The sequence below is a fragment of the Thunnus albacares genome, chromosome 6, assembly GCF_914725855.1.
Source record: "Thunnus albacares chromosome 6, fThuAlb1.1, whole genome shotgun sequence".
Classification (NCBI taxonomy): Eukaryota; Metazoa; Chordata; class Actinopteri; order Scombriformes; family Scombridae; genus Thunnus; species Thunnus albacares.
The window spans coordinates 13,974,601-13,990,861 of record NC_058111.1 but is presented as its reverse complement, the minus strand read 5'-3'; the positions used below and the strand labels follow the sequence as shown (position 1 = coordinate 13,990,861).

At 38.9% G+C, this 16,261-nt stretch overlaps 2 protein-coding genes across 2 annotated transcripts; both read left to right on the top strand.

The window, feature by feature from the left end:
• The first annotated feature begins 595 nt into the window (after positions 1-595).
• LOC122984472 (extracellular calcium-sensing receptor-like) lies at positions 596-4,918 on the top strand. The gene is made up of 9 exons (XM_044354941.1): positions 596-720; positions 803-1,097; positions 1,244-1,330; positions 1,578-1,847; positions 2,318-2,518; positions 2,603-2,878; positions 3,312-3,539; positions 3,627-3,750; positions 4,008-4,918. The coding sequence occupies exons 1-9, from the start codon at positions 611-613 to the stop codon at positions 4,916-4,918; spliced, it is 2,502 nt and encodes an 833-aa protein (XP_044210876.1). The 5' UTR covers positions 596-610.
• A 4,157-nt stretch (positions 4,919-9,075) lies between these two features.
• LOC122984262 (extracellular calcium-sensing receptor-like) lies at positions 9,076-12,179 on the top strand. Its single transcript, XM_044354599.1, has 4 exons — positions 9,076-9,606; positions 9,684-9,908; positions 10,832-10,955; positions 11,093-12,179. Exons 1-4 carry the CDS (start codon positions 9,076-9,078, stop codon positions 11,992-11,994), a joined length of 1,782 nt encoding a protein of 593 aa, XP_044210534.1. The 3' UTR covers positions 11,995-12,179.
• The last annotated feature ends 4,082 nt before the right edge of the window (positions 12,180-16,261 follow it).

Here is a 16,261-nt window from a genome sequence, read left to right as displayed (position 1 = left end):
GTTTCCAGCAGCCTATGTTTCCATGTCTAGATGCACACCATCTATGTTGAGTGCTAAGCTTGTAATTTTACTGTTACTATTGTTGTCTTTGTGATTCTTTTTCATTTCCACTGAAATTTGCAAGTGTTTTACCCTTTGTCTACATGTGAGGCATTAAGAAAAGTTAAAATATTATCATTCCATGAACATGATATTCCTGACCTAATTATTGTATTGTATTGTATTGTATTGTATTGTATTTTCAAAGTGAAGGCCTTGAACATAAATGTTATGTATATGGTTTAGGTTATTTTTGCGAAAATACTGCTGATTGACTGACAATTATTTTGAAAGGTGTATTATGCCCTTCCCCCTCTGCTACCTATGCTCTAATGGGTGGTGTTAAATATTCAACAATGACGTAAAAGGATGATATAACCCTGCATATAAAATTAAGTACCCATGCATATAGATTAGATACAGGAGTGAAGAGAGGATGGCAGTTATGGGGGAATATTTGCTCTTGTGTATCTGTATGATCTTGATTTTGTCCTCTTCTTATTTTTTCTTGACTGAATCTTCCTCTCTTTCCTCATCTTGTAAAATAAGGAGGCAGTTTAACCTTAATGGGATGCACAAGGTTGGGGATGTGATTCTGGGTGGGCTGTTTGAAGTCCACTATAGCTCTGTCTTCCCTGAGCTGACATTTACCTCAGAGCCACATCAGCCCAGCTGCCAAGGGTAAGTCTCAAAATCACACATTTAGATTATTAGAAATACTGTATTACAGTTTAGTGGTTAATAGTGACATTTTGTGTGTTAGTTTTGACCCTCCAGGGTTCAGGCATGCTATGACCATGGCCTTTGCTATTGATGAGATAAACAGAAACTCCAGTCTGCTACCTAATGTGACTCTGGGATACAGTCTTTACGACAACTGTGCTACACTTGGTATTGGGTTCAGCGCTGCTTTGTCGCTGGCCAGTGGTCAAGAGGAGCAGTTCCCACTTCAGGAGACCTGTTTAGGGACTCCTCCAGTCCTGGGGATTGTGGGTGATCCCTTCTCAACATTTTCCATTGCCACCTCCAATGTGCTAGGTTTATTCAAACTGCCCATTGTAAGTTTCCTGTCTTGAATTTCTTGTTTGCTTTTACATATGCTGTATTTGACTATAAAAAAACAAGTTAAGTATTTGAAAAGGCTCTACTGATTTGCATGAGATACATAACCTATTTGCAGTATGTATTTTTCTTTATACTGTAGGTGAGTTATTTTGCCACATGTTCCTGCCTGAGTGATCGGCAACGTTTTCCATCCTTCTTTAGAACAATCCCAAGTGATGCTTTCCAGGTGAAACTCTGTTATAGAAATACTGTATGTCTTAATTAAGGTGCAACAAGCTTGAAAATATGTTTTCTAATCAAACACATCATTTGTGTATCATCATTTGTTTAGTGCGTCAATTTAACTATACAGATTTATGAGAAAAAGCTTAATTGGATTAATGAACTATGATTCAATCGTGAAACTCGTATTGGAAAATTTACCCTAAAAGAATATTCCAGCCTATACATTAATCCCTCCTCTCTCCAAATAGGTGCGTGCTATGATTCAGATTCTAAAGCACTTCAGCTGGACCTGGGCAGGTCTGCTGGTCAGTGATGATGACTATGGACTCCATGTTGCCCGATCCTTCCAATCTGACCTGGCTCAGTCTGGTGGAGGTTGTCTGGCCTATTTGGAGGTTTTGCCCTGGGGCAATGACCCAAAGCAATACACAAGGATTGTGGATATAATGAAAAAATCCACAGCTCGAGTGGTCATTGTTTTTGCACATCAGATGCACATGGTTCAAATCATGGAAGAGGTTAGAGGATTAACATAAATTGCTATCTATGAATCTATAACAGGAAATTTATTTATTTGCCTCTTATTAATTGATCAAAATTGCATAAAAATAGTAATGTGAATTATTTGGAATTGGGATTTGAAAAAATTGGTGTGGCAAAACTACAAACTCTTACCCATAATAATCTGATGCAACAGTTATGCTCCTCCAGTCTTTGTACCTGTACTCTACATTCACTAATAATATATGATATCTAAGTTTTGCTTCTATTCCTGTGACTGATCTGTTTTTAAGATAGATTGAAATTTGGAAACTGTAATTTAAATGAATGGCCTTTCTCTTAGTAATTTAATTACATCTGTTCTTCTCACTATCACTAAATGAATCAGCTATACTAGAGAGGTATTGTGTAGTTTTGTTGTTATTTAGTTCATCTTAGAAAGTAGACTGTAATTTTTTCACAGAAATCTATATAATGCATTGCACAGGTGGTGAAGCAGAATGTGACAGGCCTGCAATGGATTGCCAGTGAAGCCTGGACATTAGTTGATGGACTCCAGACTCCTGCCTTCATGCCGTACCTGGTCGGCACACTAGGAATAGCTGTCCGTCATGGACACATATCTGGGCTTAGGGATTTCCTATTAAAAATTCATCCTAACCGACACCACAACAGTGAAAACAGCATGGTGAGACTTTAAACTTACAATCTGATGAGAAATTGCAAGAATAATATATTGTCTTTTTTTAAAGGCATTTTTAATACATTTCAGGTGAGGCAGTTTTGGGAACATACATTTCAGTGTAGATTTGCACCACCTCCAGCAGATTGGGTGGAAGCTGGGGGAGCACTATGCACTGGAGATGAGGACCTAGAGAATGTGGAGATTGAGTTTTGGGATGTAACCAACCTCAGACCTGAGTACAATATTTACAAGGCTGTGTATGCCCTAGCATATGCCCTTGATGACATGCTGCAGTGTGTGCCAGGCAGAGGGCCTTTCAGCGAGCACAGCTGTGCCACTTTACAAAGACTGGAGCCATGGCAGGTGTGATATCAATTTACATTCCACCTGTTTATGTTTTAAAAACAGCTGCTACACCTAAAGGTACTTACTGAATACATTTTTGTGTAGAATATATGAAAAAAGACGATATGCACTACTGATATCAGTTCGCCAGCAATTATTTTGTTTTTTGTTTTTTGTTTTTTTATGTGGGGGAAGGGGGCAATTAAAGAAAATATTAATTCCCAGAAAGAGAAAGGAGAAATAAATTGTCTTTTTTGTATGTTTTGAAGGTGATAATTATCCTTTGGTAATAGACTGATGAAACAAAACAATCGGATTTAGAAACTTTACATTTTTATGCTGTTTTCAGTAGGATGACTAAATCCAGCAAACCTTGCACACAGATCCTCTACCCAATCAAGAACATTGTACATTGTAAGAATGTTGTTAAATTTATCTCTCTCTTTTGTAGCTTATGTATTATTTGGAAAAAGTCAACTTCACTACACCATTTGGTGATCAAGTGTCATTTGATGAGAATGGTGATGCCTTACCAGTCTATGATATTATGAACTGGCTGTGGCTCCCTGATGGACGAACAAAAGTTCAGAGTGTGGGTGTGGTTAAGAAGTCAGCCTTCGAAGGTGAAGAGCTCAAACTGGATGAAGATAGAATCTACTGGAACTTTGACCCCAAACAGGTTACTTCCGTTTATTGTTGTTTCTGCCTTAGCACAGCATCAAATGGTGTAGAATAACAGTGATTTAACTCTTTATTTTCCTTATAGCCACCCAGGTCAGTTTGCAGCGAGAGCTGCCCCCCAGGTACCCGCATGGCCAGAAGGAGGGGGCAGCCTGTGTGCTGCTTTGATTGCATCCCTTGTTCTGAAGGAAAGATCAGCAATGAAACTGGTTGGTATTCATTTCAACATTTTGTGATTTGATGTGGAATATTAATTTGTATTTAGGAATATAACCCCTGGTGGGTGCCCAGTTGGTGTTGAGGAAAAAGCATGGGCCGCAGAAACTCTGGTTCTATCCCTGGCAGCAGTGCCCAGTTTCTGTGACACTGTTCCCAGGTGGGAGGGACCATGTCTTTATTGATACATTAGTGCCTCCAACTAGTTGAAATTCTGAATAAAATAATATTCTTCCCATTTTTTCATTAGACTCCATGGAGTGCACCAGTTGTCCAGAGGATTTCTGGTCCAACCCCCAGCGAGACCATTGTGTTCCTAAGAAAACTGAGTTCCTCTCCTACCATGAGCCCCTGGGTATCTGCCTGACAACCGCCTCATTGCTGGGCACATTTATCTGTGCTTTTGTTCTGGGGATCTTCATCTATCATCGCAGCACACCCATGGTACGCGCCAATAATTCTGAACTGAGTTTCCTGCTCTTAGTGTCACTGAAGTTATGTTTCCTGTGTTCACTGCTGTTCATCGGCCGTCCCAGACCATGGACATGCCAACTGAGACATGCAGCTTTTGGGATCAGCTTTGTGCTTTGTGTCTCATGTATCCTGGTGAAAACCATGGTGGTTCTGGCTGTGTTCAAGACCTCCAAACCAGGAGGTGGAACCACTCTGAAGTGGTTTGGTGCTGTGCAGCAGAGAGGGACAGTTCTGGCTCTCACTTGCATTCAGGCGGCAATCTGCACTGCTTGGATTGTCTCTGCCTCACCAGCTCCTCATAAAAACACTCAATACCACAATGACAAGATAGTTTATGAATGTGTAGTTGGGTCCACAGTTGGTTTTGTGGTGTTACTTGGTTATATTGGCTTACTGGCAATCCTTAGTTTCCTGCTAGCATTTCTGGCAAGGAATCTTCCAGACAACTTCAATGAGGCCAAACTCATCACTTTCAGCATGCTGATATTCTGTGCTGTGTGGGTGGCCTTTGTCCCCGCTTATATCAACTCCCCAGGCAGATACGCAGATGCAGTGGAGGTATTTGCAATCCTGGCCTCCAGTTTTGGCCTCTTAGTGGCACTGTTTGGACCCAAATGTTACATAATCTTACTAAGACCTGAAAGAAACACAAAGAAAGCAATCATGGGTCGAAGCACAACCAAGTGATAAAAAAATAAAATTTTCAGCTAGTCAGAACTAATATATGTTTTGCATTTATTCAGTGCCATTTCCCATATAACAAACAAATAACTATCTTTCTAACTTAAAAAAATGTCATGTGTAATTTTTTTTTTTTTTTTTGCTGGAACACATTCCCTGGGAAATAAAAGAGTTATAATTTTTCTTGTCTTCCACCTCATGGAAATCGCACCACTTTTTATGTAACTATTGTAATTTGGTTGCCCAACAATGACTATTTCAATTTTGTGGAAGTTGAAACTTTGCACAGTCCTTAATAGAATGTATCATATTTTTAACTCTGAGAAAAAAAGCGAAATATCATCTGTATATGATGTATTTTTGTGGCTTTTTGTTCCCAAATTTATCCACTGAGTATCATTGTGAGTTCTAGCTTATGCACAGTACCAGTCAAATGTTTGGACACACTCACTCATTCAAGGGTTTTTCTTTAGTTTTACTATTTTCTACATTTTAGAACAATACTGAAGACATCAAAACTATGAAATAACACATATATTATTATATACCAGTCATGATTGGCATTCAACCCAACACATATGGCCATGTATATGACCAATTGAGGGCATTAAAACAAAACATAAGTCCTATACATGCGTATATGTCAAAAAATGTGAATCTACAATGATTACAATAAGTGATTTACATAATAAATCCTAAATATACTGGAAATACTCAATGTATACTAATTAAACAATAATGTTCAAAAAAGTGAAAGAAACAAGTATATACGTATTTATATATGTCAGTAGTAGGGGTGTGTCTGAATACAAATACATTATTTGGCAAAACACAAATAGTGATTTTTTACATATATCTGTTTCATTCAAACATTTTAAAAATTATTTGTTTTTGGGAAGAAAAAAAAACTTGTCAAACATCAGCACGCAGGTCGGTTACATCGCTATCTCAATCTCTCTCCTCTGCTCCACCGTTATGCCTATCAGCAGGTCTCAACGAAGGGAGGCCCATCCACCTGCTACATGATGCACATTTCCTTATTTGGACATCACTCTCGGAGTTGGGTTTTTTTGCCAGAGATAAAGCTGAGCTACTGACACACGCAAAGTGCTCCCAAGGGACTCTCCATAACCTGTTGTTCCCCTTCTCCTTTCCATAAAGTTAGGTTGGAAAAAATAGGTAATAAATGAAAAGTGCAAAGCAATAATCGCCTTTGAAGTTCTTACCCACATGGTTACACAGTGTGCTGTCTCTGTGTTATGGGTGTATAAATAGGTAGAAGTCTGTCTGCAATGAGGCGATGAGTAAAGTTTTAGCTCAGTAGTCAGCGCAGTTGTCTATGATCTGGGAGACCCGGTGTGGGGACGTCCTTCCTAAGGTAGTTTATTCATGAATACTTTGTAAAATATTTGTATAAAACAAATATTCGTTAAAAAAAACAAAACAAAACAAAACATCCCTATCAAATAAAATCAACTCACAAAATTAATTTGTGAGAAAAAAACATTTTGGTTTTGTTTTTTTTTCTTAATATGAACTATAGAAATACTGTCTGAATGGTGTTTCCATTCAAGCATTCCACTGCACATAAACTGATTGTTATAACCCTCATGAAGGCTGTAACATCTGCATTAGATTGCATTAGTTTTAGTTATGTATTCCTAATAAATAAATATCATTTTTTTTATGTATGGTAAAAAAAAGGTCCTGTTACATCATTTATCTTTGTCATTTGGTCTCCAAACAACCCACTTTAGTAAATTAGGTGTGGCTGCTGGGTTAGCAAAGGTTACAGGGGATACACTATATAACTTGTCTCATTCCCTGCTCTCTTTCTACCTGGGGGATGTTAAACAATATGACTCCACTTGCCATATTTCCCTTGATTTCCTCTGTATGGGTCCTCACTTCAACTTATGCCCCAATTTCCATCTTCACCTCTCTATCCCCATCTGCAGCCAAAGTGTGCACTCTTCAAAACAGCTTTGAGCCAGGCTTTGTGGCAGAGGGTGACTATGTTATCGGGGGAATCTTCCCCCTTCACTATATCCAGGAGATGCCAGACCTCAACTGCACCTACAGACCACCGCCAGTGAAGTGCAACGGGTGAGTTTAATGGTTTGGATTTAACTTGCTATATTCAGTTTGATGCTGTGTGATTTTGTCTCAAAAAACATGTTGTGACATTTTATTCTATCAGTTATGCAGGTTATAATTACATTCACCAGATTTTAGAATGCAGTAATAATTTAACCTGACACAAAATAAGATAGTCTTTTATACACTGATGCACTTTTGTGCAGGTCAGGTCAAGTTTGAGTAAGATATTTAGGTTTTAGCAAATAAAGTTCCAGAGAGAAAAGGTGTGTCTTTAATTCCCAAATCATTTCTAAATAAATTCCAAAATGTTTCCTGAAAAGTACTGCATGTGTTCTAAGAAACCAACCAGAGAAAAGAAAAAATTAAGAAAGAAAATTATTATTCATTTTTCATTTAAAAACATATTTTCTGAGACAGTTGTCAATCATTGGAAATGTTATTCATCTATGCTGAATTTGTATGTATGTTTGTGTACAAATTTTACATTTTGCATGTTTGGCTGGCCTGCTGGTGGAAATTGTTGGATAATTAGGAACCTGAAAAATAAAGTGTTACCAAAGACACATATCTTGTTTACAAAAAAGGATGAGAAAGTAAAATATCTTAGATGCATAAAGATGACTAACTTTTACCTTTAAATTTGACCTTTTCTCCATCTTTGCTGTGTTCAATGTGTGTGTCTGCTGAGGTACAGCTTTGATCCTAGGGCTTTCCGCTGGGCTCAGACTATGAGGCTGGCAGTGGAGGAGATAAACCAGAGTATGGAGCTGTTGCCCAATTACACCCTTGGCTACAAAATCTTTGATTCATGTGCACATCCGCTGACTGGCCAGAGGGCTGCTCTGGCTGTGTTGAACGGTTTGAGCGAGGACTACTCTCCCATGTGCAGAGGTGCCTCTCCACTCCTTGCTGTGATCGGGGATTCTGGTTCTGCCCAGTCCATTGTGATATCAAGAATGCTGCAGCCGTTCAGAATCCCAATGGTTAGTTAGGATGATTATGTTCTGTTATAATACCCCAAAAACATGTGTTCTCGAAATATTACCCTTTAATCTGTTCTTTATTTTCCCTTTGTAACCCAGATCAGCTACTTCTCAACATGTTCATGTTTCGCTGACAGAATAAAATATCCCAACTTCTTCAGAGTAATCCCTAATGATGACTATCAGGTGAGGGTTTGGCTTTTAGATTATAAGGGTTTTGATGATTTTCAGTGCTGCATCAATATGAAGACATTTTTGAAAACATCATATGTTTCTATGATGATGTCCAGTATTGTCCTGTGAAAACCTTGTGGCTCTTAAACTCAAGTTAAAACAATTCTTTACTAACACGAATGCTGTGTTTTTATCTGGATGGCAAATGATTGTAAAATTATTTCAACCAACAGAGATGCAGATTACCACCAAAAATAGTTTTACAAAGCTTTCACCTGGCAGTGATGATATATTATATTATTTTGCAGTGCTAGACAAAACCAAGAGCCAGTACATATTTAAAAAAAAAAAACTTTAATGATTTGTTTGATGTTAGTTTACTTTGCTTTATTTTGTTTTGTTTCCTGATCCCAGGTGAAGGCCATTGCCCAGCTGCTGGTACGCTTCAACTGGACTTGGGTGGGGCTGATGCGAGGGGACACTGACTACGGGCGCTTTGCTATGCGAGGTTTACTGAGAGAACTACAGAGAACCAAAGTATGTGTAGCATACCAAGAAATGATCCCTCTGCGCTACAATCGCCAGAGGGTTCAGGAGATCTTGCAGGTAGACACAAATACACACTAAATTTGAGTGTTACAGACAAAAGAGAGTTTTTATTTTACCTCAAGACATCTTATAGTAGACGCTGATGACAAATCAATCCCATTAAAGCCCCTGTGTAAATGGTGCTTGTGTGATTATAACACATTTTAAATGATTTTGATGGTATAAGCTTTTGTCTGTAAAATGTGACAATCTTGGGTTAGGGTTGACTAGACTTAGTTTTAACTTTCTTTCTTTTGCTTCTTTTTCTTTTCTCTCCTCCTTGTGAAACTCTTTCCTCCTTCATCATCTGTAAAGGTAATGCGTAGCTCTACGGCAAAAGTGGTGGTGCTATTTTCAAATGAGGGGGAGATGACACCTTTCTTGAGGGACTACATGATGCAGAACATTACTGGAATCCAGTGGGTGGCTAGCGAGGCCTGGGTCACAGCATCTGTCTTTACAGGGAGCGAGTATTACCCCTACCTGGGGGGCACCATTGGGTTTGGCATCAGAAAAGGTCATATCTCCAAACTCAGTGACTACCTGCTGACAGTAAACCCTCAGATGTATCTCAATAATCCACTGGTGCAGGAGCTGTGGGAGGCTCTGTACGGTTGCAGTCCTTCTCTGTCCTCTAGTTCCCGGTTGCCTCCCTGCTCAGGGCAGGAGTCCCTGTTGGATCAGCATTCAGCTTACATGAATACATCCAGTCTTAGAGTTGCCTATAATGTCTATAAGGCTGTATATGCAATTGCTCATTCCCTGCACAACCTACTACTCTGTCAACCAGACCAAGGGCCTTTCCTCAACAACTCATGTGCACAAAGCAACAACATACAACCCTGGCAGGTATTGTCTAGTATTCTTATTGATTATTGCACTGTAAATCTTGCTTGAGTATTTCATATTATTTATTGTCTTTCAAGCTCCAACACTACCTCCAGGAAGTGACGTTCAGCATTGCTGGGGAGGAGGTGAACTTTGACCTGAAGGGTGATTCCACACCCTATTATGATATCATCAACTGGCAGAGAGGCACAGGTGGTAACATTGAGTTTGTCAACTTGGGGTTGTTTGATAGAACAAAGCCTGCCGGAGAGGAGCTGGTGATCCAGGAGGACAGGATAGTGTGGGCAGGTCATCAGAATGAGGCAAGCTGCTCACACTGTCTTTTTACCTTCATCACATACCAACATTGCTGAAGCTCTGTAGTTTGAGGTGGAGGCAAGTCAAGTGCAAGGGACAAGCTGGCCATGAGTTTGTTTGCATGTATAATAGAGATGCAAACACCCATCATATGACCCGTCTTGTGTTTTAATGCGTCCTGATGTATTCCTATGGCTAAATTCTTATAAAATATAAGCTAAGATGTTAGTAATGTTTCATTTTTATGCTGACTGTATTCAAATGAAACACTGCATTCCAAACACACAGGCACAAAAGCACGCTTTCATGTTATGGCCATTTTTTGAAACAGCAATGGGTGAATATTCTGCAGCCACAATTGTTCCCATTATTATTATGTTACATGCATTTTATATAAATTTCATAGAGCTATTTGTTGTTTAATTGAATGACAGATTGTTACATAGCTTATAAAAAAATAATTTTAACCAGCCCTGAGTGTGAAAATCTCTGCTAAGCTTCTCCGCCATTCTCTTGCTGGGTGCATTTTCTGACTAAAGCATTCAGGAACATGTATAGGCCACAACTAATTATTATTTTTACTGTGTATTAACCAGCTGTGGATTGTTTGGTCTATAAAATATCAGAAAATAGAAAAATGCACATCACAACTTCCTAGAATCTAAAGTTTGTTATATCCAAAATGCAGACATTGAATTTACAGAGAGGTAAAACAGAGAAAACCAGCAAATCATCACATTTTAGAAGCTGGAACCTGGAAATATTGATGTTTTTCATGATAAATGGCTTGAAAAAATATGTTTTCTTTTTTTCTGTCAATAGACTAATAAATTATTGTAAATAACTAATAATTAAAATAACTAATCATTTTGGCACACTGATTTGACACTGCAGAGCTGAAAGACACTATTGTCTGTGTGCTCCTTAGGTGCCGGTGTCTGTATGCAGTGCCAGCTGTCTTCCAGGGTCCCGGAAGGCTGTCCGTCGTGGGGAGCCTGTCTGCTGCTTTGACTGTGTACCATGTGACAGTGGCAAAATTAGCAATCAGACAAGTGAGCTTTCAACCAAGCAATAAAGATAACAATTAATATCTAATATATTTTATTGCAATCAGGTGATATTTGAATATGGAATTGTTTTAAATAAACTATTCCTTTGTATTTCTTTTAAACATTTTCTTACTCTTTAGATTCCATAGAGTGCACATTTTGTCCTGAGGACTTCTGGTCAAACAACGACAGAACAGCCTGCATCCCAAAGAAAGTGGAGTTCTTGGCCTATGATTCCTTGGGTATAGCCCTAACAGTGATCTCTGTTGTGGGTGCCTGTCTTACTATAGCGGTCCTTGCAGTCTTCTTCCATCACAGAAACACAGCCATAGTCCGTGTGAATAACTCTGAACTCAGCTTCTTCATCCTGTTTGCGCTGACTCTGTGTTTCCTGTGTTCTCTTGTGTTCATTGGAGAGCCAACAGCTTGGTCCTGCATGCTGCGCCACACAGCCTTCAGCATCACATTTTCACTTTGCATCTCCTGCATATTGGGGAAGACTCTGGTGGTGTTGGCTGCTTTCACTGCCACCAGGCCAGGAAACAACATTATGAAGTGGCTGGGGCCCAAACAACAGAGGGCCATTATCTTTAGCTGCACTCTGATTCAGGTGATTATTTGTGCTGCCTGGCTCATTGATGCTCCCCCTTACCCATCCCGAAATACACAATATGAACGTTCAAAAATCATACTGGAGTGTAGTGTGGGCTCTAGCCTTGCATTCTGGTGCGTTCTGGGATATATTGGTCTGCAGGCCTGTCTGTGCTTCATTCTGGCCTTTCTAGCCCGAAAGTTGCCGGGGAACTTCAATGAGGCCAAGTTTATCACTTTCAGCATGTTGATCTTCTGTGCTGTGTGGCTTGCATTCATCCCTGCTTATATCAGCTCTCCTGGAAATTATGCAGATGCAGTGGAGTCATTTGCCATTCTGGCCTCCAGCTTTGGCTTGTTGTTCTGTCTGTTCGCCCCAAAGTGTTATATTATTTTACTGAAGCCTGAAAAAAATACAAAACAGCATCTAATGGGAAAAGAAAAGAAGTGATATGCCTGAAGTTAACCTTGTAAAAGTGATTTTCTATTCAATGAGTAATGTTTAAAGATAAATGTTTCAATGTTAAATTAAGTGTGATTAGGTCACATTTGTATAGACTGGACAGTGACTGTTGTATACAACTGATATTGCAGCATTACAAATGTAGTGCAGTGGTACAGGGAGTAAATAAGTATATATGCAAGGACCATATCACTCTAATGTACTAATTTTTTTACTATTTTAAAGAAATAAAGGTGTGAAGTGTTCAATATTCTTTGAAGATTCTGAGGCTGAGTTTGTTGGGAAAAGACTTTCTGCTGATCTTCTGCCCTGCTACAACTATGAGCTCCAATCCAAAGTTAATGAGTTTAGAGTTTTACACACTAGACAGGAAAATCAGTAGTAATTTAATAATAATTATTAGCTTACAGTTTATAATCAGTATTAATTACTGATTACATACTGTGAGCTATTGTAATGTAACATGTTCAGTCTTTTGTCCTGAGGGAACCTAAAACAAATTGTGTATAGTGAAATGTTAGGGGAGGGACAGGCATGGGGAATGTGTATGAAAAAAATGTGGAAAAAAAACAGTTTTTCAGCTCATTCCTTTAACTGCAGACTTAACTATTAATAAGACATGAACATCATCAATAACTCATCAATAACCCTGCAATGCACAGGTGGTGAAGCAGAATGTTACAAGCCACCAGTGGATTGCAAGTGAAGCCTGGACAGCAACTACTGCGCTCCAGTCCCACGACCTCATGCCATGCCTGGGCGGCACACTGAGCATCGCCATTCATCGAGGAGAAATACCAGGCCTTTCAGAATACATCCTGACTTGTACTACAACAACACCTGTGAAAATAACATAGTTATGGCCTTTTTCTTTATCTCACTGCCTGATCAGAACTGACTTGTCACGTTATCATCATTATTCTAATCTTGATTTTCTTCCCGCAAGTGAGGCAGTTTTGGGAGTACATATTTCAATGTAGATTTGCGCCACCTCCAGCACTATGCACTATGCACTGGACAGGATAGTCTAGAGAATGTGGAGACTGACATTTGGATGTGTCTAACCTCAGGCCCGAGTACATTATTTACAAGCCCGTGTATGCTCTGGCGTATGCCCTTGATGACATGCTGCACTGTGTGCCAGGGAGAGGGCCTTTCAGCAGGCACAGCTGTGGCAGTTTGCAAAAATTGGAGCCATGGCAGATGTGATAACAACTTACAATTCACCTGTTTATGCTGCCTGGTGGTCTCCTCCCAGTTGGATGTGCCCTCCACTTAGAGGTGTGCAGGAGGCATCCTAATCCAATGCTCAAACCACTTCGTCTGGCTCCTTTTAATGCGAAGGAGCAGCCACCACTAGAGAGGTGATGTTCCACGATCCTAGAGCCAGTCATCATAGCTTGGGGTCAGCATGCCAAGGCCAGTCAGGCCTTGCCACTAGACGCTCTTCAGTGAGCTCCCCTCAGGAAAAAAGAAACTGTTTGATAAGGGTTTTGAACTTGCTCAATCAGACCTGACAACACAGGCCCCAGTGTCATGGGTGTAGGCAAACCCCTCCACCACACTGAGTAAAAGCAATATAGAAAAAAAAATTAAGTGTTGATGGATGAGGTTTAGTTTTCCCAAGAAGTGGCTGGACTAAAGGTAAAAGTATACCTGGCCATAAAACTGTTTAGAATTGATTAAAAAAAACAACACTCACCATATAAATCTCAGTGTTCACCTGTTTCTCATGTGGCTGTAGGTACAGATCCTGAAGCTGTGTTAAAGCTCACTTTTTGCCCCAAAGGACTCATTTCAGTGACGCCCTGGACTAATATGTCTGTATACTGAGAACTGTAAAATTCTGTATTTATATTTTCCTTTCTTTTAGACTGTTTGGTGTTTACATGTGCACATTGTAAAATATTAACAGTAAATATTGTTAAAAACGAGATTACAGAATTATGTTGCTGTTGCATCTTTCTAGTGCCTCTAGAAACTGAAGAGACACTCCTTAGTTTTGTTATACAGGACTGCCGAAAAGCATTCCAAAATCCCCATCCCAGGTCAGAGACAGGAGCTAAAACTGCCTGTTTCAGACAGAGGCTGAACTGAGGGACATGAAGAGCATATATAAGTTAAATGAGTTTTTTTAGACTGTAAGTCATGTAAAGATATTCCAGCAAAGCCAAATATGGATCTGGAAATTTGCTCAATATGTCCCCTTTAAACGACTGGAGGCTAACAAAGACATGAGGTTTTAAGTTATTCTTTAAAGATTTTTATAGTTGGACATATTAAAGAAGAAGTCACAGGTTTTATCTTGTTAATACTCCAGTCTACATCTCATCACACTTAAAGTGTAATAAAAATCATTTTATACTACTTCCAGATTATCAGATAAAAGCAAATAGTTGAAACCTAAAAACTCAGCTGCTGCAATTGATCATACATGACAGGAGTTTGCAAACATTGTGATAGTTTTGCAATATAACTAGCTTATCTGTTTTATTGCACTGTATGTAATATGCTATGATTGAGCTCCCTCATTCTGCATCAAACTCTTTTTAACCCTTTTTACTAGTTTTTATTCATACTATTATTATATTGATATTATTCAGACAGAAAATACAGAAAGACAGAAATTGGTACCATGCATTTTTGTTATGAACTTTAATTTTATTTCTATGCTTATATTATAATTTCAGCACATTATGAATATTCATTTGCATTGTTAGAAATGTTTCTATATAACAGATTACATGGGAATTTTCAAAATAATATTTAAATTGAGAAAATATTAATGCACAAAAACTAGTAAAGTGAATATTTAAATCATTTTGTGGACTCAGGCTTTCGTGCTATGCAGCACCTGCATTAGTGAACCTCAGGAGGCCAGGCCTACATTAACTGTCTCACCTAGTGTACAACATAGGTTATCTTTATGAGAGTCTAGTGCTCCCAAGAGACTCTCCATAACCTGTTGTTCCCCTTCTCCTTTCCACAAAGTTAGGTTGTAAAAAATAGGCAATAAATGAAAAGTGCAAAAGCAATAATCGCCTATGAAGTTCTTCCCTACACGGTAACACGGTGTGCTGTCTCTGTGTTATGGGTGTATAAATAGGTAGGAGTATGTCTGCAATGAGGCAATGAGTTAAGTTTTAGCTCGGTAGTCAGCGCAGTCGTCTATGATCTGGGAGACTCCGGTTTGAGACCCGGTGTGGTGACCTCCTTTGTAAGGTAGTTTATTCATGAACACTTATTGTAACATTTTAATTTTATAAAATTAAAAGCATCATAAAAACAAAACCAGGATTTTTAAGCCTCTTTCCACTTTTATTCAAATACAAATACAAATACAAATAATTTTGCTGCCTCAACAAATACAAATACAAATACAGATACAAATACTGGGCCCTCTGAACATACCTAGTCAGTAGCTCAGCTTTATCCCTGGGGAACAACTTCAGAAGTGTTGTCCAAACTAGGAAATGTGCGTCATGTAGCAGGTGGATGTGACTCCCCTCATTGAGACCTCCTGATAGACTAACAGCGGAGCAGAGGACAGAGACTGAGATAGAGATGTAACTGACCTGTGCACTGGTATTTGACATGTTTTTTTTCTTCCCGAAAACAAATAATTTGTGAAATATTTGTATGAAACAAATATTCATAAAAAAAACAGTATTTGTTCTTTCTTTTTTTGTTGTTAATATGAACTATAGAAATACTGTCTGAATAGTGTTTCCATTCAAGCATTCCACTGAGCATAAACTGATTGTTATAACTCTCATGAAGGCTGTAACATCTGCATTAGATTGCATTAGTTTTAGTTATGTATTCCTAATAAACTGGCAACTGAGATTGCATATCACAAGTTGAAGTGCTCATGGTTTTTACAAATATAATCATATTTTTTATGTATGGTAAAAAAAAGGTCCTGTTACGTCATTTATCTTTGTCATTCAGTCTCCAACAACTCACTTTAGTAAATTAGGCGTGGCTGCTGGGTTAGCGAGGGTTACAGGGGATACACTATATAACTTGTCTCATTCCCTGCTCTCTCTCTACCTGGGGGATGTTTAGCAATATGATTCAACTTGCCTTATTTCCCTTGATTTACTCTGTCTGGGTCCTCACTTTAACTTATGCCCCAATTTCCATCTTCACCTCTCTATCCCCATCTGCAGCCAAAGTGTGCATTCTTCAAAACAGCTTTGAGCCAGGCTTTGTGGCAGAGGGTGACTATGTTATCGGGGGGATCTTCCCCCTT

Bases quoted from the DNA above. Each gene is read 5' to 3' on its own strand.
- LOC122984472 (XM_044354941.1), top strand. From the start codon at position 611: ATGCACAAGGTTGGGGATGTGATTCTGGGTGGGCTGTTTGAAGTCCAC. The intron at 721-802 runs GTAAGTCTCAAA...TTTGTGTGTTAG, and splicing joins CATCAGCCCAGCTGCCAAGG to TTTTGACCCTCCAGGGTTCA. The intron at 2,519-2,602 runs GTGAGACTTTAA...AATACATTTCAG, and splicing joins ACAACAGTGAAAACAGCATG to GTGAGGCAGTTTTGGGAACA.
- LOC122984262 (XM_044354599.1), top strand. From the start codon at position 9,076: ATGCGTAGCTCTACGGCAAAAGTGGTGGTGCTATTTTCAAATGAGGGG. The intron at 9,607-9,683 runs GTATTGTCTAGT...TTGTCTTTCAAG, and splicing joins ACAACATACAACCCTGGCAG to CTCCAACACTACCTCCAGGA. The intron at 10,956-11,092 runs GTGAGCTTTCAA...CTTACTCTTTAG, and splicing joins CAAAATTAGCAATCAGACAA to ATTCCATAGAGTGCACATTT.